The sequence below is a fragment of the Odontesthes bonariensis genome, chromosome 2, assembly GCF_027942865.1.
Source record: "Odontesthes bonariensis isolate fOdoBon6 chromosome 2, fOdoBon6.hap1, whole genome shotgun sequence".
NCBI classification, from domain to species: Eukaryota; Metazoa; Chordata; class Actinopteri; order Atheriniformes; family Atherinopsidae; genus Odontesthes; species Odontesthes bonariensis.
In genome coordinates, this window is record NC_134507.1 from 45,038,430 (window position 1) to 45,060,365 (window position 21,936).

General features: G+C 45.7%; 1 protein-coding gene across 3 annotated transcripts in view; it reads right to left on the reverse strand.

Moving 5' to 3' along the window:
- Positions 1–21,936, reverse strand: part of vps8 (VPS8 subunit of CORVET complex) — an 89,135-nt gene that overhangs the window by 25,962 nt on the left and 41,237 nt on the right. For all 3 annotated transcript variants that reach the window (XM_075482305.1, XM_075482297.1, XM_075482313.1), the window contains 8 exons: positions 8,273–8,324; positions 8,146–8,188; positions 7,905–7,977; positions 5,258–5,377; positions 4,298–4,369; positions 2,084–2,203; positions 1,544–1,600; positions 1,103–1,185 (listed from right to left, as the gene is read on the reverse strand). In XM_075482305.1, the coding sequence (XP_075338420.1) occupies positions 1,103–1,185; positions 1,544–1,600; positions 2,084–2,203; positions 4,298–4,369; positions 5,258–5,377; positions 7,905–7,977; positions 8,146–8,188; positions 8,273–8,324 (620 nt within the window). The remainder of the gene's footprint in view (positions 1–1,102; positions 1,186–1,543; positions 1,601–2,083; positions 2,204–4,297; positions 4,370–5,257; positions 5,378–7,904; positions 7,978–8,145; positions 8,189–8,272; positions 8,325–21,936) is intronic.

The following is a 21,936-nucleotide window of genomic DNA, read 5'->3' on the forward strand; positions in this document are numbered from 1 at the left end:
CAGAAACTCAACATCTAAGTTTTTTTTTTTTTCCCCATGGATAGGTGAATGTTTGTTTTTTAGGTTACATATGGGTTACATATGTTTTAAACATTTCCTAAGTCTCTTATTTTTTATTGAAGTACTTGAATTTACCTGGATTATTTTAATTTAAGCTATTTTGTAATTAATTAATTCATTTTAATTTATTTTATCAACTGGATGAACTCTAATTTGCCTAAAGATGATTATTTAGTATTTTTGTCTATCTGATTGAATGCTTGTGTTAACAAATAAATCAGACGTTACTCAACAGTTACTCAGTACTTGAGTAGTTTTTTCACCAAGCACTTTTTTACTCTTACTCAAGTAATTATTTGGATGACTATTTTTTACTTTTACTTGAGTCATATTATTCTGAAGTAACAGTACTTTTACTATGTAAAATGTATAAAATGTAAATGTAAATGTATTTTATTTCTACAGCCCTTTACAGACAATCCTTACGATGTACCAAAATGCTTTAGAGCAGGTAATAAATAAAGAGAAGAATAAGTAAAAACAAATAAAAACAATAAAAGAACAGTGAAAGCAATAAAATACAACAAAATCGAATAAGATAAAATAAGATAAAAGTGTCATCATACTACTGGCTATTAAAAGCAATCCTAAATAAGTAGGTGCATGGCTTTCTCAAGGTCATGACGACTTAAAAACATTTTAACTTTGGCCAGGAGACGTAACTGGAAAAAACTAGTCCTGACGACATTGTTCATTTGTTTGTCCAACCTCAGGTGACTGTCAAAGGTCACTCCCAGATTTCTGACGGTTGAACTAAGCTTTGAAGACGAGGTGCCAAAGCCAGCCGTCACAGTGTCCCCAAACATATAGTATCCCAATATACTTTGTACTCTACCCACCTCTGATCAGAACACAATAAAAATCCTCAGCAGGTGTTAAAATGAACACATGACATATTACACTGTGTCGGAGTGTGTGAAAAACCCATAAAGCCACAGCTTGTAGAAGCACCTTCAGCAGAAATAAGCTGAAGCAACCAGAAAACATCAAAAAGAAATCCCATTCAAATGTGATTTGCTTCAGTCTTTAGGCAGCTACTCACAACTTGGCTTTCTCTGCTAAAGTAAGCAGCCTTTCTTCATTAAACTGGACCACACCCCCGACCTGCAGCAGCTCCAGCAGAACCTGCCAACAGGAACAAAGAGTCATCCCGCTGGAACATTCTTCCTCTTCTTGTTCTGAGTTTGAATACATTTAATGGGAGAAAAATCGGATTTTTCTATGGCATAATTTCTATCTAATCTAATTTCTGTTGTCATTGAATTCCAGCTGAATCTAAACGCTAATCATTTTGATAGATTTCCATTTGTCGTTCTCATCATAAACATTTATAGTTGATCATTTATCTGTGGAACCAGGCTTTCCTGGTTGCAGCCATAATATTCCTGTTGTTCACATGATTGATACTTTTTGTTCAGATCCCTTAAAGATGAATAAAGAACCCCTGAATGATGCTGTAAGCCCAGGATCTCTATACTTCAACCTGCTGTCTTTCAGTGTGTCGAGAATCATCGTCTGGGCAGCACAGGAACTCCAGCACCTGAAAGACAGAGTAAAGCTCCTTTAAGCATCACACATTTCCAGAGAAGCGGAGACTTCCTGATCACTTCCACTGTGCTGAACTATGGGCTGGAGCTGAGGTGGAATACAGCACTGTGAAATCTAACAAGTATGCTGTCCTGGCTCCTTCTACAACCTCTTCTGTAGGCCACCAAACATCTGGAACAGAGGAATGGAGAGGATCTCTCCCTGTGACCAACGTCCCAGAGTATGAACCCCAGATGAGTTCAGGCCGATCTGCTGTTGCTCTGCAGCAGGCAGAAGCCCCGACATGTGTTCATTTGTTGCATGGAAGCATAGTAAAATGAATTATCATGATGATTTCTGGGTGCTTTTGCCTCAGAGTTGTGATTTTTGTTGGTGTTGATTGGACGGGCTTTGGTCACGGTACCGTAACATGCTCAGTATACTCAGGTATCAGTATATCACCATGTTTGATGGAGTTCTTGGGCTGCTGGGTTACCTGATCAAAGAGCTTCCTGTTCACAAACAGGGTGTTGTTTGGCTTGGCCAACTGGCGAGCCAAAAAGGTGAAGAGCCCGCCAACCTGGGATGGAGTAAAGTCTGGGTTGTCCACCATTACCTTGAATAGAAGAAATGCATATTAATAATCAGAGTAGAAAATATAACCTCCCTGGATACAGGTTTTAACCCAGTGAGGGAGGAAAATTGTGGCATTTGGTATAAAAAAAAAAAAAAAAAAAAATTAAACATTTTGAAAAATGTAAGAATCATTTTTAAAAAAAAACAATGAAAAGAAAAAGTTCCTTCCAAAGAACTGAGAGTGTTTTACATTGATTATAGTCTTTAAACAATTCAAATCATTCTATTCATTACTTTGACTTAAAGTGCTTGTGATAGCTGGACATTTGGCATAATTTGGATAAAATACCAGTGTAGCCTATAAATATGACCCAGCCCTCCCACATGTTCATGAAGAGGCGGAGCATAAACCCTGGCGCAAAGCCTGAGTGGACCAATCACAAAAACAGACACTCCTATAAATATGGACTGAGAAAGGAAGCACAAGAGTTTTACTTTTGGACAGTGGGCACTGCTGTTTGCACAACTTTCAGTTTATCTCCACAGTAACAAGGAAATGTGAGTCACTTAGATACTTTATTCATCCCACAAGAAAGCCACTGAATCCTCAAATGTTTTATTTTGCTCTTATATATTTAGCTGGGTTTGAAAATAAGAGCCATTTGTGTCATTTTTCAGTTTCCTACACAAAACACAACTAAACTAAAGCTGGAAATCCAGTGATGGACTGGGTTTGGCTGATACCATTAATGTGTTACTCAGCTGAGTTTAGACGAGATTACATTACATCACATTACATCACATTACGGTCATTCTGCAGACGCTTTTAACCAAAGTGACTTACAATAAGTGCGTTCAACATCGGTAGGCAAAAGAACTTCAGGTCACAAGAAATCATAAGTGCATTTCCTTCCAAAACCAAACAGCTAAGAGCAAAACTAGTGCCAGAGTAAATGCGATAAGTTAGGTACCTAGACAGATGGGAAGACAATTTAGAAAACAAAGACAATTTAGGATTCAATATAAACACAAGAAACTTGTGCTAAAGAAATTAAAAATTTAAATAAAATAAAGGACCAGACTCATTGAATAATTCCCTACACTCCCTATTATATAGATCAGTGAGCAGTGCTGACCAACATGTCATTGGGGTCATCAGGTGGGAACCTCCTTCCATCAGTGTTTCGTCTAGTTGGGCCCACGACACCTCCAGGAGGCTAGACAATGACCACTGGCGTCCCAGAGTCACCCCCCTAATGCCAGCCAACACAATATGCGAACGCATATTGAGATCAATCAGGACACTAAACTACAGACATGTCTTAAAGGGATAGCAGACCGTGCAGACCGAAGTGCAGACCGAGCAGCAAACACCGTAACAGGCGCGGCTGTCGGCAGGCGGCAGCAGGCAGTGATACGAAGGGAGAGAAAATAGGGCCAAGAGATTGGGAGGCCTGACTTTATCTGGGTGAACCATTTTGTGATGCAAATGTATTACTCTGTTGAACGCATATTGTTTTGAGAAGCAAGACGCTTTATTTTTTAAACCCCAGCCAACTAGCCGGAACTACCTTCATCAACACCAAAACGAGGCTGGAACTCTGCTCACAGGACACAGCAGGGGGTAAGAAGATGTTCAGAAATGATGTTGCTGATATGGGATGTTACACAGCTTCATGTCAGAAGAGGCGAACTATCCCTTTAAGACACATAGCCCTGGATGACTTTTGATGCTCTGCTTCCACATTGAGATAAAACTAAAGTTATTGTTTAGGGTCCCATATACTTTGGAAAAATGGAGTTAACTGTAGACGGCATTTCCTTGGCTTCTAACGCTTCTGATGACATCTAACAGCAGAGGTCATAGTTCCTCCCATGATGCACTGAAAACGAGATCTCTTCCTTTCCGTTCCCTTCCTCTCCTCTTTTTTTTAAAAATGCATTTGAAAGCCACAATTGTTTGAGTTGAATATTTCTAATCTACTGTTTCTGACCCCCCCCGCGCAATACAAAACAAGACCTGGTATCAAATTGCTTGTTCATATTGTTATTCATGTTAATGTGTGTTATAATAGAAAAGATTAGATTCAAGAAAATAACCCAACAGCATGCCAAATGATTGTTGTGATGTTACCTGAAGTAAGATGTCCACTATCCTCTGCTGGTACTCAAGAGCCTGCTTGTCATTTTTAAAGTCATCAAATGTCTGGAGGGAAGAAATAATCACATCTTAATTTATAGAAAACAAAACTATAAAAGTGACGGCTGACACATACGTCATTTAAGAAGAAAAACGATAATGATACAGCAATTATTCTGTATAAAAATCTGTACTTCCTGAATCGTGTAAACCTTACTTAATGTATCTGGATACATGGCGCATCATCTTTAAAGTGAGAGGCGCACAGTTCTCCCACCAAGGCATATACAGGGAGAACCAGGAGAATCCTCATCAAACACATTCTTACTGAAATACTGAATAAAATAAATAAATCAATCAGAATTCCATAAAAACTATTATTCTTATTCACAGTCAGAACTTTCCCAGCTTCACCTGCAGGGTTTCACACCAACGTTTCTACCCGGTTCTGCTCAAGCATGAGCAGAAAGGTACACCGTGCACTTTAACATGGATTAAAGGTGCAGTTGAAGAATGTTTTTCTCCTCAAATTGCTGTTCCTCAATATAGCTCTTCCAGCTCAACGCAGCACAGTTCTCATCAGGTTTGTGGTGTCATTAAAGCAGAATATTGAAAAGAAGTCGATCAAATAAAAAGTTTGTGCACTGATGTTGGACTACGCTGGACTGGAAAGACTGCGCAGACCAACACGTTATTTCATGTACAGAATGCATCTCATGGCTGGACTGAGCCAACATAAACGGCTAACAGGCACAGGGGGAAACTGGAGTTCAGGCCAAAGCAAGCGGCTGGGAGCTGGGCATTTGGTGTGACACATCAAAAAGCCAACAATCCCTTTCCCTGAAGGTGAGCTTTGTATTCAAATACAACAGATTCAGATTAATAGACAATTATTATATAAATTCTTAGCAGTCATGAATGTGTACTATATGACAAGAGTGAAAATACTCTCACCATGGCAAGCACATTGAGAAATTCCCGGGTGTCAAAGTGGAGGAGTGTTTGAATAAAAGGGAAAACGTCCTCCTCCTCCGATGAGTCGCCTGAATGGAGCCGGATCAGGAACTCAAACACCTGACACATGCAAACACAAACAAGAGCAAATTCCATGAACACAGAAATGTCTGTTTCCAATCATTCCTGACCACCGCCTGTTTGCAGCTCAGCCACACACAGGGCCACCCAGAAAGCTGAGGGATAAGCACCTTTTCTATTTCATCCTTACTGACCGCCAGAGGCGGTGCTTTCAAGCACTGAATGATACATCTCGCGCATGCGCAGGTCGAGTGTTTATACCAACAACGTCACTCGTGACCCCCTGCTGACCCCGGAGAGCCTATATCTTCCGGCAACATCAGCAGGTCAGTCCCTACAGAATCTTCTCGCGAGTATACGAGGATTCTGAGTGACAGAACGCTCTGGCGGTCATCCAGGATTCATAGAACCGTAGTTACACACGTAACTTTCGTTCTATTTCATCCTTACTGACCGCCAGAGGCGGTGCTTTCAAGCACTGGATGACTAATACCAGAAAAGTCACGAGGAATCCAGCACCTACTCACTTTACTGAGAGGAAGCAGCAGAGATGTATCATTCAGTGCTTGAAAGCACCGCCTCTGGCGGTCATCCAGGATTCATAGAACCGTAGTTACACACGTAACTTTCGTTCTGCATGCATGGCCATCAGTTTACACAGAAGACAACTCATCACTCCTCATCTACACATGTATCTGCATAAAAAATAATATGACAATAAAAATAATGAAAATAATAAGATATAAGAGAAGCGTCAAAGCTACCTTTATCCATGAAAAGAACAGAATAGAAAAATACTTCATTCATCCCCAGTGGGGGAAATTCAAATTAGTCAAGGAGCTCAACATTTTTTAAATATTTACAATGATTGTGTCATACTCCGGTTTTGATTCTGGCTTGTGCCCTGTTTTGGTTGTTTTCTTTGTTTGTTTCTGGGTTTCTTTTTCCCTTCTCTCTTCTGCCTGCAGAGGGTGTGCATGTGGGAGGCAGAGCTGACATGCCTGTTTGGAGCTTCACGAGGCACACCTGTTCCTGATCGACGCAATCAACAACCCTTCTTAAGGAGTTTCTGGTCGACACACCGATGCTGGATTATTCACCTACCTATGGTAGAAGTTCGTTGAGCAATGCGTGTGTCCTCGAGTACCATTTGGTCAAATTGAACTGTATTCTCTTTCTCCTCAGCACGACTGCCTGGGCCTGCTCTGCTCCTTCCACGCCTCTGCTCCAACACCCAGCCTAAGCTCTACCCTTTTTGTAGAGTCTCTTTTGGTTAAATTCGTGGACTAAAATAAATCCTTTTATTTTTTCCCCACTTCGGCTCTGTGCATCCCTTGGGTCCACATATAACCATCCGTGACAGATTGTAAATTAGAGCAATAGTAATCAGTCACTGTTAAATTTCTGTGGGGACAAAGGACCTCCTGAACCTCTGTCCTGCAGTTGCAGTGAGATGAGTCTTTAGCCCTATTCGGACGGGACTAGTTTAATGGGGGGACCTGGGGTAAAGTAATAATAACCGGGAAATCTAGTCCCGTCCGAACGCGCCAAGTCAGTAAAGATAGCGGAGTATGTCGGTAAACTTTGCCGAGAATTCTACCTCCTGTGAAACGGTCCGGAGTATCTACCATAGGTAATACTAATCCCGTGCGAATGCGACCTTCGGTAATAAGTACGGAATATATCGTCACATCTTTTTAAAGAGAGAAACAATTAGGTGTAAAATAGAAAATGACACTTAAATTTCGTTGTGCAATCCTTTTTTTAAACTATACTTTACATTCAGGTAAAATAAGTATCCTGAGCAAAACTTTTGGTGAACAGTACTTTACATTAAGGTCAAAAATGAATAAATCTTCTGTTCTGTTATACTGTACAATACGTTTTAGTAATACTTATCATTCAGGTAAACAAACAAAAAAGTCTTCTGCGTTTGTATACAATAATTTTGGAGGAGAATGCTTTATATTCAAGAAAACTCCTCCCATGTTAGATGAATATTACAGGGATTTCTTGTCCCGTCCGAATTGGTCATTTCTTCTCCCTGGCGTCGTCTGGTTAACCAACATTACCATACGTCCCCCCATTGAACTAGTCCCGTCCGAATAGGGCTTTAGACACACGGTCTGTATGTGGGCTGTAGATAGACCATGCTGTGATCAGATCTACCCAGTGGTGGAAGAGACACTGCCCTGTAAGCCTCCTTCATGTTAATAGCAATAACTTCAAAATTCATAAACTAGGATAGATATCTAATTAATGAAGCCTTCCTCGTGTACGGATTCATACAAAATTAAGAAGCCACTGAGGAATATTTCTAGCCGTATATATACATTCCCATAGAACACAATACAGACATAGAGCACTCTTAAATTACTCATGAGGGCAGAGAGCTGTCTCACAGAAGGCATTAATCGTGCCGAGTGCTGAAATACACACACAGAAACACTATATATACACTATAATACAGTTCAGCTTACCCATGAGCACAAATCCAAATGATATAGTGGTGTATAACAAGTATAACACACCATGTGATAAAATCAAATCAAGCATATGTACATACCTGGTTCTTAACTTGAAGCACCAGGTCTTCAGGGATGTCTCCCAGTGGATATGCCCTCCCTGCAAGACAGCAGCTACATGCAAAAACACATGCATGCAGACACACAGCAGCAAATAAGGAGTGTGTGCAATAATTACAGCTTGCATTTTATCTGTACTTTTATAGGCAGAAACCACAGCTTCAGCACAGCAGCTGCATGCATCACTGGACTGAGCAATAAATGCACATCTGTGGGATTTACCTTATGTACACCAGCAGTTTGTTCCCCATCACCACACCCTCATCTGAGCGAGAGGAAAACATGCAGTTTAATACCCTAAATACATAATATCGTGCTCAAACATTGGTTTCTTGGTTTCAAGCCTCACCCGTTATGCTCCTTCCTTCCCTAACTGTAGGGCCAATCACTGCAAAGAGTTTCTGAAATACAAAAGCAGACAAAACGGATGGATACATCACACAGTCGAAATCAAAAAGATGTGAAAAAACATAGAATTAGAAAACAATCTAAGTCTTACTGAGCTGCAATATAATCATTCAGATTGATGAGCTACAAGAGTTCAGTTCAAAATGGGCCCTCAAAATAAATCACTGAGCCAACAAAATCCACAATTTCAGAGCAACCCACATCATCTTACAAACTCAATCTTCACCTCACATTTATTGATTTATTCCTTCGTTTGTCTGTATATTTACAAGATGACTAACAAACCTTTCCTGTCAAGGTTTGGAATGAGCCTGTGAATCCAAACCTTTCAATGATCCTGCACTTAGTGGCTGAAAATAGCTCCCTCAGCAGAGAAAGGTCAAAGGGTTGCACTTTTACATATTTCCTTTAAAGTCCAGCAGAACGCTGAATTACTCTATGAAGAGCTCAGGGAACATACCCCTAATCTAATAGGGAACATACCACTGCTCCAACAGGGAACATACCCCTGCTCTAACAGGGAACATACCCCTGCTCCAACAGGGAACATACACCTGCTTTAACAGGGAACATACACCTGCTCTAACAGGGAACATACCCCTGCTCCAACCGGGAACATACCCCTGCTCCAACAGGGAACATACCCCTGCTCCAACCGGGAACATACCCCTGCTCCAACCGAGAACATACACCTGCTCTAACAGGGAACATACCCCTGCTCCAACAGGGATCATACACCTGCTCTAACAGGGACCATACCCCTGCTCTAAAAGGAACATACCCCTGCTCCAACAGGGAACATACCCCTGCTCCAACAGGGAACATACCCCTGCTCCAACCGGGAACATACCCCTGCTCCAACCGAGAACATACACCTGCTCTAACAGGGAACATACCCCTGCTCCAACAGGGATCATACACCTGCTCTAACAGGGACCATACCCCTGCTCTAAAAGGAACATACCCCTGCTCCAACAGGGAACATACCCCTGCTCCAACCGGGAACATACACCTGCTCTAAAAGGAACATACCCCTGCTCCAACAGGGAACATACATCTGCTCTAACAGGGAACATACCACTGCTCCAACAGGGAACATACCCCTGCTCCAACAGGGAACATACAACTGCTCTAACAGGGAACATACCCCTGCTCCAACAGGGAACATACACCTGCTCTAACAAGCAACATACACCTGATCTAACAGGGAAAATACCCCTGCTCTAACAGGGAACATACCCCTGCTCCAACAGGGAACATACCCCTGCTCCAAGAGGGAACATACCCCTGCTCTAACAGGGAACATACCCCTGCTCCAACAGGGAACATACCCCTGCTTTAATAGGGAACATACCCCTGCTCTAACAGGGAACATACACCTGCTCTAAAAGGAACATACCCCTGCTCTAACAAGGAACATACCCCTGCTCTAACAGTGAACATACCCCTGCTCCAACAGGGAACATACCCCTGCTCCAACAGGGAACATACCCCTGCTTTAATAGGGAACATACCCCTGCTCCAACAGGGAACATACCCCTGCTCCAACAGGGAACATACCCCTGCTCTAACAGGGAACATACACCTGCTCTAATAGGGAACATACCCCTGCTCCAACAGGGAACATACCACTGCTTTAACAGGGAACATACACCTGCTCTAAAAGGAACATACCCCTGCTCCAACAGGGAACATACCCCTGCTCTAACAAGGAACATACCCCTGCTCCAACAGGGAACATACCCCTGCTCTAACAAGAAACATACACCTGCTCTAACAGGGAACATACCCCTGCTCCAACAGGGAACATACACCTGCTCTAACAAGGAACATACCCCTGCTCTAACAGGGAACATACCCCTGCTCTAACAAGGAACATACCCCTGCTCCAACAGGGAACATACCCCTGCTCTAACAAGGAACATACCCCTGCTCTAACAGGGAACATACCCCTGCTCTAAAAGGAACATACCCCTGCTCCAACAGGGAACATACACCTGCTCTAAAAGGAACATACCCCTGCTCCAACAGGGAACATACCCCTGCTCCAACCGGGAACATAAACCTGCTCTAAAAGGAACATACCCCTGCTCCAACAGGGAACATACATCTGCTCTAACAGGGAACATACACCTGCTCCAACAGGGAACATACCCCTGCTCCATCAGGGAACAAACCCCTGCTCTAACAAGGAACATACCCCTGCTCCAACAGGGAACATACACCTGTTCCAACAGGGAACATACCCCTGCTTTCATAGGGAACATACCCCTCCTCTAACAGGGAACATACACCTGTTCCAACAGGGAACATACCCCTGCTCCAACAGGGAACATACCCCTGCTTTCATAGGGAACATACCCCTCCTCTAACAGGGAACATACACCTGCTCTAAAAGGAACATACCCCTGCTCCAAAAGGGAACATACCCCTGCTCTAACAAGGAACATACCCCTGCTCCAACAGGGAACATACCCCTGCTCTAACAAGGAACATACCCCTGCTGTAACAGGGAACATACCCCTGCTCTAACAGGGAACATACCCCTGCTTTAATAGGGAACATACCCCTCCTCTAACAGGGAATATAAACCTGCTCTAAAAGAAACATACCCCTGCTCCAACAGGGAACATACCCCTGCTCTAACAAGGAACATACCCCTGCTCCAACAGGGAACATACCCCTGCTTTAACAGGGAACATACACCTGCTCTAACAAGCAACATACACCTGCTCTAACAGGGAACATACCCCTGCTCCAACAGGGAACATACCCCTGCTCCAACAGGGAACATACCCCTGCTCTAACAAGGAACATACCCCTGCTCCAACAGGGAACATACACCTGCTCTAACAGGGAACATACACCTGCTCTAACAGGGAACATACCCCTACTCTAACAGGGAACATACCCCTACTCCAACAGGGAACATACCCCTACTCCAACAGGGAACATACCCCTGCTCCAACAGGGAACATACCCCTGCTCCAACAGGGAACATACACCTGCTCTAACAGGGAACATACACCTGCTCTAACAGGGAACATACCCCTGCTCTAACAGGGAACATACCCTTGCTCCAACAGGGAACACCCCTGCTCCTAAAGGGAACATACACCTGCTCTAAAAGGAACATACCCCTGCTCCAACAGGGAACATACACCTGCTCTAAAAGGAACATACCCCTGCTCCAACAGGGAACATAACCCTGCTCCAACCGGGAACATACACCTGCTCTAAAAGGAACATACCCCTGCTCCAACAGGGAACATACCCCTGCTCTAACAAGGAACATACCCCTGCTCCAACAGGGAACATACCCCTGCTCTAACAAGGAACATACCCCTGCTCTAACAGGGAACATACCCCTGCTCTAACAGGGAACATACCCCTGCTTTAATAGGGAACATACCCCTCCTCTAACAGGGAATATACACCTGCTCTAAAAGGAACATACCCCTGCTCCAACAGGGAACATACCCCTGCTCTAACAAGGAACATACCCCTGCTCCAACAGGGAACATACCCCTGCTCCAACAGGGAACATACACCTGCTCTAACAAGCAACATACCCCTGCTCTAACAGGGAACATACCCTTGCTCCAACAGGGAACACCCCTGCTCCAAAAGGGAACATACACCTGCTCTAAAAGGAACATACCCCTGCTCCAACAGGGAACATACACCTGCTCTAACAGGGAACATACACCTGCTCTAAAAGGAACATACCCCTGCTCCAACAGGGAACATACCACAGCTTTAACAGGGAACATACACCTGCTCTAAAAGGAACATAACCCCTGCTCCAACAGGGAACATACCCCTGCTCTAACAAGCAACATACACCTGCTCTAACAGGGAACATACCCCTGCTCTAACAGGGAACATACACCTGCTCTAACAGGGAACATGCCCCTGCTCTAACAGGGAACATACCCTTGCTCCAACAGGGAACACCCCTGCTCCAAAAGGGAACATACACCTGCTCTAAAAGGAACATACCCCTGCTCCAACAGGGAACATACACCTGCTCTAACAGGGAACATACACCTGCTCTAACAGGGAACATACCCCTGCTCTAACAGGGAACATAACCTTGCTCCAACAGGGAACACCCCTGCTCCAAAAGGGAACATACACCTGCTCTAAAAGGAACATACCCCTGCTCCAACAGGGAACATACCCCTGCTCCAACAGGGAACATACACCTGCTCTAACAGGGAACATACCCCTGCTCTAACAGGGAACATACCCTTGCTCCAACAGGGAACACCCCTGCTCCAAAAGGGAACATACACCTACTCTAACAGGGAACATACCCCTGCTCCAACAGGGAACATACACCTGCTTTAACAGGGAACATACACCTGCTCTAACAAGGAACATACCCCTGCTCCAACAGGGAACATACCCCTGCTCTAACAAGGAACATACCCCTGCTCCAACAGGGAACATACACCTGCTCTAAAAGGAACATACCCCTGCTCCAACAGGGAACATACACCTGCTCTAAAAGGAACATACCCCTGCTCCAACAGGGAACATATCCCTGCTCCAACCAGGAACATACACCTGCTCTAAAAGGAACATACCCCTGCTCCAACAGGGAACATAGCCCTGTTCTAACAAGGAACATACCCCTGCTCCAACAGGGAACATACACCTGCTCTAACAGGGAACATACACCTGCTCTAACAGGGAACATACCCCTGCTCTAACAGGGAACATACCCTTGCTCCAACAGGGAACACCCCTGCTCCTAAAGGGAACATACACCTGCTCTAAAAGGAACATACCCCTGCTCCAACAGGGAACATACCTATGCTCCAACAGGGAACATACACCTGCTCTAACAGGGACCATACCCCTGCTCTAAAAGGAACATACCCCTGCTCCAACAGGGAACATACACCTGCTCTAAAAGGAACATACCCCTGCTCCAACAGGGACCATACCCCTGCTCTAACAGGGAACATACCCCTGCTCTAACAGGGAACATACCCCTGCTCTAACAGGGAACATACCACTGCTTTAACAGGGAACATACACCTGCTCTAACAGGGAACATACCCCTGCTCTAACAGGGAACATACCCTTGCTCCAACAGGGAACACCCCTGCTCCAAAAGGGAACATACACCTGCTCTAACAGGGAACATACCCCTGCTCCAACAGGGAACATACACCTGCTTTAACAGGGAACATACACCTGCTCTAACAAGGAACATACCCCTGCTCTAAAAAGAACATACCCCTGCTCCAACAGGGAACATACCCCTGCTCCAACAGGGAACATACACCTGCTCTAACAGGGAACATACACCTGCTCTAACAGGGAACATACCCCTGCTCTAACAGGGAACATACCCTTGCTCCAACAGGGAACACCCCTGCTCCAAAAGGGAACATACACCTGCTCTAACAGGGAACATACCCCTGCTCCAACAGGGAACATACACCTGCTTTAACAGGGAACATACACCTGCTCTAACAAGGAACATACCCCTGCTCCAACAGGGAACATACCCCTGCTCTAACAAGGAACATACCCCTGCTCCAACAGGGAACATACACCTGCTCTAAAAGGAACATACCCCTGCTCCAACAGGGAACATATCCCTGCTCCAACCAGGAACATACACCTGCTCTAAAAGGAACATACCCCTGCTCCAACAGGGAACATAGCCCTGTTCTAACAAGGAACATACCCCTGCTCCAACAGGGAACATACACCTGCTCTAACAGGGAACATACACCTGCTCTAACAGGGAACATACCCCTGCTCTAACAGGGAACATACCCTTGCTCCAACAGGGAACACCCCTGCTCCTAAAGGGAACATACACCTGCTCTAAAAGGAACATACCCCTGCTCCAACAGGGAACATACCCCTGCTCCAACAGGGAACATACACCTGCTCTAACAGGGACCATACCCCTGCTCTAAAAGGAACATACCCCTGCTCCAACAGGGAACATACACCTGCTCTAAAAGGAACATACCCCTGCTCCAACAGGGAACATACCCCTGCTCTAACAGGGAACATACCCCTGCTCTAACAGGGAACATACCACTGCTTTAACAGGGAACATACACCTGTTCTAACAGGGAACATACCCTTGCTCCAACAGGGAACACCCCTGCTCCAAAAGGGAACATACACCTGCTCCAACAGGGAACATACCCCTGCTCCAACAGGGAACATACACCTGCTCTAACAGGGAACATACCCCTGCTCCAACAGGGAACACCCCTGCTCCAAAAGGGAACATACACCTGCTCTAAAAGGAACATACCCCTGCTCCAACAGGGAACATACACCTGCTCTAACAGGGAACATACACCTGCTCTAAAAGGAACATACCCCTGCTCCAACAGGGAACATACCACTGCTTTAACAGGGAACATACACCTGCTCTAAAAGGAACATAACCCCTGCTCCAACAGGGAAAATACCCCTGCTCTAACAAGCAACATACACCTGCTCTAACAGGGAACATAGCCCTGCTCTAACAGGGAACATACACCTGCTCTAACAGGGAACATGCCCCTGCTCTAACAGGGAACATACCCTTGCTCCAACAGGGAACACCCCTGCTCCAAAAGGGAACATACACCTGCTCTAAAAGGAACATACCCCTGCTCTAACAGGGAACATACCCTTGCTCCAACAGGGAACACCCCTGCTCCAAAAGGGAACATACACCTGCTCTAAAAGGAACATACCCCTGCTCCAACAGGGAACATATCCCTGCTCCAACCGGGAACATACACCTGCTCTAAAAGGAACATACCCCTGCTCCAACAGGGAACATAGCCCTGCTCTAACAAGGAACATACCCCTGCTCCAACAGGGAACATACACCTGCTCTAACAGGGAACATACACCTGCTCTAACAGGAAACATACCCATGCTCTAACAGGGAACATACCCCTGCTCGAACAGGGAACATACCCCTGCTCCATCCGGGAACATACACCTGCTCTAAAAGGAACATACCCCTGCTCCAACAGGGAACATACACCTGCTCTAACAGGGACCATACCCCTGCTCCAACAGGGAACATACCCCTGCTCCATCCGGGAACATACACCTGCTCTAAAAGGAACATACCCCTGCTCCAACAGGGAACATACACCTGCTCTAACAGGGACCATACACCTGCTCCAACAGGAACATACCCCTGCTCCAACAGGGAACATACACCTGCTCTAAAAGGAACATACCCCTGCTCCAACCGGGAACATACACCTGCTCTAACAGGGAACATACCCCTGCTCTAACAGGGAACATACCCTTGCTCCAACAGGGAACACCCCTGCTCCAAAAGGGAACATACACCTGCTCTAAAAGGAACATACCCCTGCTCCAACAGGGAACATACCCCTGCTCCAACAGGGAACATACACCTGCTCTAACAGGGAACATACACCTGCTCTAACAGGGAACATACCCCTGCTCTAACAGGGAACATACCCTTGCTCCAACAGGGAACACCCCTGCTCCAAAAGGGAACATACACCTGCTCTAACAGGGAACATACCCCTGCTCCAACAGGGAACATACACCTGCTTTAACAGGGAACATACACCTGCTCTAACAAGGAACATACCCCTGCTCTAAAAAGAACATACCCCTGCTCCAACAGGGAACATACCCCTGCTCCAACAGGGAACATACACCTGCTCTAACAGGGAACATACACCTGCTCTAACAGGGAACATACCCCTGCTCTAACAGGGAACATACCCTTGCTCCAACAGGGAACACCCCTGCTCCAAAAGGGAACATACACCTGCTCTAACAGGGAACATACCCCTGCTCCAACAGGGAACATACACCTGCTTTAACAGGGAACATACACCTGCTCTAACAAGGAACATACCCCTGCTCCAACAGGGAACATACCCCTGCTCTAACAAGGAACATACCCCTGCTCCAACAGGGAACATACACCTGCTCTAAAAGGAACATACCCCTGCTCCAACAGGGAACATATCCCTGCTCCAACCAGGAACATACACCTGCTCTAAAAGGAACATACCCCTGCTCCAACAGGGAACATAGCCCTGTTCTAACAAGGAACATACCCCTGCTCCAACAGGGAACATACACCTGCTCTAACAGGGAACATACACCTGCTCTAACAGGGAACATACCCCTGCTCTAACAGGGAACATACCCTTGCTCCAACAGGGAACACCCCTGCTCCTAAAGGGAACATACACCTGCTCTAAAAGGAACATACCCCTGCTCCAACAGGGAACATACCCCTGCTCCAACAGGGAACATACACCTGCTCTAACAGGGACCATACCCCTGCTCTAAAAGGAACATACCCCTGCTCCAACAGGGAACATACACCTGCTCTAAAAGGAACATACCCCTGCTCCAACAGGGAACATACCCCTGCTCTAACAGGGAACATACCCCTGCTCTAACAAGGAACATACCACTGCTTTAACAGGGAACATACACCTGTTCTAACAGGGAACATACCCTTGCTCCAACAGGGAACACCCCTGCTCCAAAAGGGAACATACACCTGCTCCAACAGGGAACATACCCCTGCTCCAACAGGGAACATACACCTGCTCTAACAGGGAACATACCCCTGCTCCAACAGGGAACACCCCTGCTCCAAAAGGGAACATACACCTGCTCTAAAAGGAACATATCCCTGCTCTAAAAGGAACATACCCCTGCTCCAACAGGGAACATACCACTGCTTTAACAGGGAACATACACCTGCTCTAAAAGGAACATAACCCCTGCTCCAACAGGGAACATACCCCTGCTCTAACAAGCAACATACACCTGCTCTAACAGGGAACATAGCCCTGCTCTAACAGGGAACATACACCTGCTCTAACAGGGAACATGCCCCTGCTCCAACAGGGAACATACCCTTGCTCCAACAGGGAACACCCCTGCTCCAAAAGGGAACATACACCTGCTCTAAAAGGAACATACCCCTGCTCTAACAGGGAACATACCCTTGCTCCAACAGGGAACACCCCTGCTCCAAAAGGGAACATACACCTGCTCTAAAAGGAACATACCCCTGCTCCAACAGGGAACATATCCCTGCTCCAACCGGGAACATACACCTGCTCTAAAAGGAACATACCCCTGCTCCAACAGGGAACATAGCCCTGCTCTAACAAGGAACATACCCCTGCTCCAACAGGGAACATACACCTGCTCTAACAGGGAACATACACCTGCTCTAACAGGAAACATATCCATGCTCTAACAGGGAACATACCCCTGCTCCAACAGGGAACATACCCCTGCTCCATCCGGGAACATACACCTGCTCTAAAAGGAACATACCCCTGCTCCAACAGGGAACATACACCTGCTCTAACAGGGACCATACCCCTGCTCCAACAGGGAACATACCCCTGCTCCATCCGGGAACATACACCTGCTCTAAAAGGAACATACCCCATCTCCAACAGGGAACATACACCTGCTCTAACAGGGACCATACACCTGCTCCAACAGGAACATACCCCTGCTCCAACAGGGAACATACACCTGCTCTAAAAGGAACATACCCCTGCTCCAACCGGGAACATACACCTGCTCTAACAGGGACCATACCCCTGCTCCAATAGGGAACATACCCCTCCTCTAACAGGGAACATACACCTGCTCTAAAAGGAACATACCCCTGCTCCAACAGGGAACATACCCCTGCTCTAACAAGGAACATACCCCTGCTCCAAAAGGGAACATACCCCTGCTCTAACAAGGAACATACCCCTGCTCTAACAGGGAACATACCCCTGCTCTAACAGGGAACATACCCCTGCTCTAACAGGGAACATACCCCTGCTCTAACAGGGAACATACCCTTGCTCCAACAGGGAACACCCCTGCTCCAAAAGGGAACATACACCTGCTCTAAAAGGAACATACCCCTGCTCCAACAGGGAACATACCCCTGCTCCAACAGGGAACATACACCTGCTCTAACAGGGAACATACACCTGCTCTAACAGGGAACATACACCTGCTCTAACAGGGAACATACCCCTGCTCTAACAGGGAACATACCCTTGCTCCAACAGGGAACACCCCTGCTCCAACAGGGAACATACCACAGCTTTAACAGGGAACATACACCTGCTCTAAAAGGAACATAACCCCTGCTCCAACAGGGAACATACCCCTGCTCTAACAAGCAACATACACCTGCTCTAACAGGGAACATACCCCTGCTCTAACAGGGAACATGCCCCTGCTCTAACAGGGAACATGCCCCTGCTCTAACAGGGAACATACCCTTGCTCCAACAGGGAACACCCCTGCTCCAAAAGGGAACATACCCCTTCTCCAACAGGGAACATACCCCTGCTCCAACAGGGAAGATACACCTGCTCTAACAGGGAACATACACCTGCTCTAACAGGGAACATACCCCTGCTCTAACAGGGAACATACCCTTGCTCCAACAGGGAACACCCCTGCTCCAAAAGGGAACATACACCTGCTCTAACAGGGAACATACACCTGCTCTAACAGGGAACATACACCTGCTCTAACAGGGAACATACACCTGCTCTAACAGGGAACATACCCCTGCTCTAACAGGGAACATACCCCTGCTCCAACAGGGAACATACCCCTGCTCCAACAGGGAACATACACCTGCTCTAACAGGGAACATACACCTGCTCTAACAGGGAACATACCCCTGCTTTAACAGGGAACATACCCTTGCTCCAACAGGGAACACCCCTGCTCCAAAAGGGAACATACACCTGCTCTAAAAGGAACATACCCCTGCTCCAACAGGGAACATACACCTGCTCTAACAGGGAACATACACCTGCTCTAAAAGGAACATACCCCTGCTCCAACAGGGAACATACCACTGCTTTAAAAGGGAACATACACCTGCTCTAAAAGGAACATAACCCCTGCTCCAACAGGGAACATACCCCTGCTCTAACAAGCAACATACACCTGCTCTAACAGGGAACATACCCCTGCTCTAACAGGGAACATACACCTGCTCTAACAGGGAACATGCCCCTGCTCTAACAGGGAACATACCCTTGCTCCAACAGGGAACACCCCTGCTCCAAAAGGGAACATACACCTGCTCTAAAAGGAACATACCCCTGCTCCAACAGGGAACATACCCCTGCTCCAACAGGGAACATACACCTGCTCTAACAGGGAACATACACCTGCTCTAACAGGGAACATACCCCTGCTCTAACAGGGAACATACCCTTGCTCCAACAGGGAACACCCCTGCTCCAAAAGGGAACATACACCTGCTCTAAAAGGAACATACCCCTGCTCCAACAGGGAACATACACCTGCTCCAACACGGAACACCCCTGCTCAAAAAGGGAACATACACCTGCTCTAACAGGGAACATACCCCTGCTCCAACAGGGAACATACACCTGCTCTAACAGGGAACATACACCTGCTCTGTTGGAGCCATTTTCTATTTTTCTCACTTTATGGTGATATTTAGTTATTTAGATTTGTCTGCTTATTGATAATTATTAATTTAGCAATATCTAGTAAATGTACTATGCATTTGGGAGCGGCACTGGTGCTTGGGCTGTAGTGGGCTCTGATTGGTTTCTCCTCCCGACTCTCGCCTATCTAACCGGAGCACAGGTGGCTCACTGATGAATTGGATTTGTGATGACGGGTGTTGGAAGGGAAACAGTTTTTTGACCGTGTAGATGTCGTGTAAACATGCTGAACAGTGTTAATTGAGTTTGAGAAGAAAACAAGAAGATCTGTAACGTAAAGAGACCCGAAAGAAAATAAATTCGAGCACTGAGAAATAAGAACGCGCGTCAGAACTTAACTGGATACTCCCGTCAAAGCGACTCCAGCTGATGCAGCCAGGAGGCCGCTGCAATAAGTCAAAAAACTCCCTGTGGATTAAACTTGAAGGAATAAGGATTGTCGGCTTTGAAAATTCGGATTTTAAGGACAAAGCAAAGGAAGGATCATGGCATGCTTCTAGACTCTCCGGTCCGTGAGTAACAGTTTATTTCAAGAAGCGCTTGACAAGTGTTTGTAACGAAGACAAAGGAACTGCTTAAACAAACAATACGAAAGTGATTCATGTTTTCTAAACAAATGGACTTGAAATACTGAACATAGACTGTGAAATACTGTTTACTGATCGCGGAAGTGACTGCAAACAAATACTGAAGCGTGATTTATTGTGAAGTGTAAATACAAACACTTAATTGAAAGCAATCATGGCTGATCAAAGTTTGCAGGCTCTGACTAAGAGTCGCAGAGGAAAACTAGGAGTATGTACAAAGAAAATGAATCAAATAAGGACTTTGGTGGAAGCTCATGCAGATGATGAAACTGTTAATGAAAGACTGGATGAATTACGAAGAGCGATGAATGAATTCTATGACGTGCATATATCTGTTCAAGCGTTTATGATTGAGGAAGAAAAGGAAAAAGATCAGACCGAATGGTACGAGCCTAAAATGGCAGTGTTTGACAGTTTCTGTAATGAGATGGATGAATGGAAAAGAGGAAAGTTCGAATTCGAGAAACAACCGGAAATTAACCCAGAAGACAGCGTCTCTAAAACTGGGTCAAAGGCTGGGTCAAAAACAACGAAGGTGTCGGCAGTCTCATCCCTGCGCGCAAAGGCGGCTGCAGAGAAAGCAGCGCTTGAAGCAAAGTCGCGCGGCATGAAATTACAACATGAGCTCCAACAGGAAAAGGAGCAACTTCAAAGAAAAATGGAGCAGCTTGATCTTGACATAAAATTGTCAGAAGCTGATGCAAAGTTACAAGTTTATGAGAGTTTTGAAATGGCATCAGGTGAACAGCTGCAATATTCGCATGACATTTTACAGCCGCTGCAAGGTGATGCAATGAACGCCTATGCCGAGGGATACCCGGATAAATCAGTTGTGATGGCAGAACAATCACCTATTAAGTCACCTGTTGAATTCCCTGTTGAATTCACAGGCCTTGGGGCAATTCCCAAAACACCCCTGCAGAGGATCATGAAGGAGGAAGCCAAACCACGCATAAAACCAACAATAAGCCAAACAATTAACATGCCTACTGAAACAGTATCAACAACTGGACAAACAACAACACAAACACCAATACCATCGCCAACACCAGCACCAAGGACAGCGCCCGGACAAAGAACAACACAAACATCAGCACCAAGGACAGCGCCAGTACAGCCAAATGACAGTCAGCTGGCACAACCAAACCGTCCAAGCAATCCTGTGAATGCTCAAAGTGAGCTTGCCAGTCTGATAATTCAGCACCAAAAACAAACTTCTCTTCCCACCAGGGAACTGCCAACATTCAATGGAGATCTCATTAGCTACTTGCCTTTTATTCATGCATTCAAGAACCGTATTGAACAAATGACTGCTAATGACCAAGAACGACTGTTTTTTCTTGAACAGTACACATCTGGCCAACCTAAAGAACTGGTCCAAAGCTGTCTACATATGGATGCTCAATCAGGATATGCAGAGGCAAGGCGACTTCTTAATGAACATTTCGGCGACCCTTATCGCCTCAGCACTGCTTACATTCAGAAAGCTTTAAATTGGAAAGCTATAA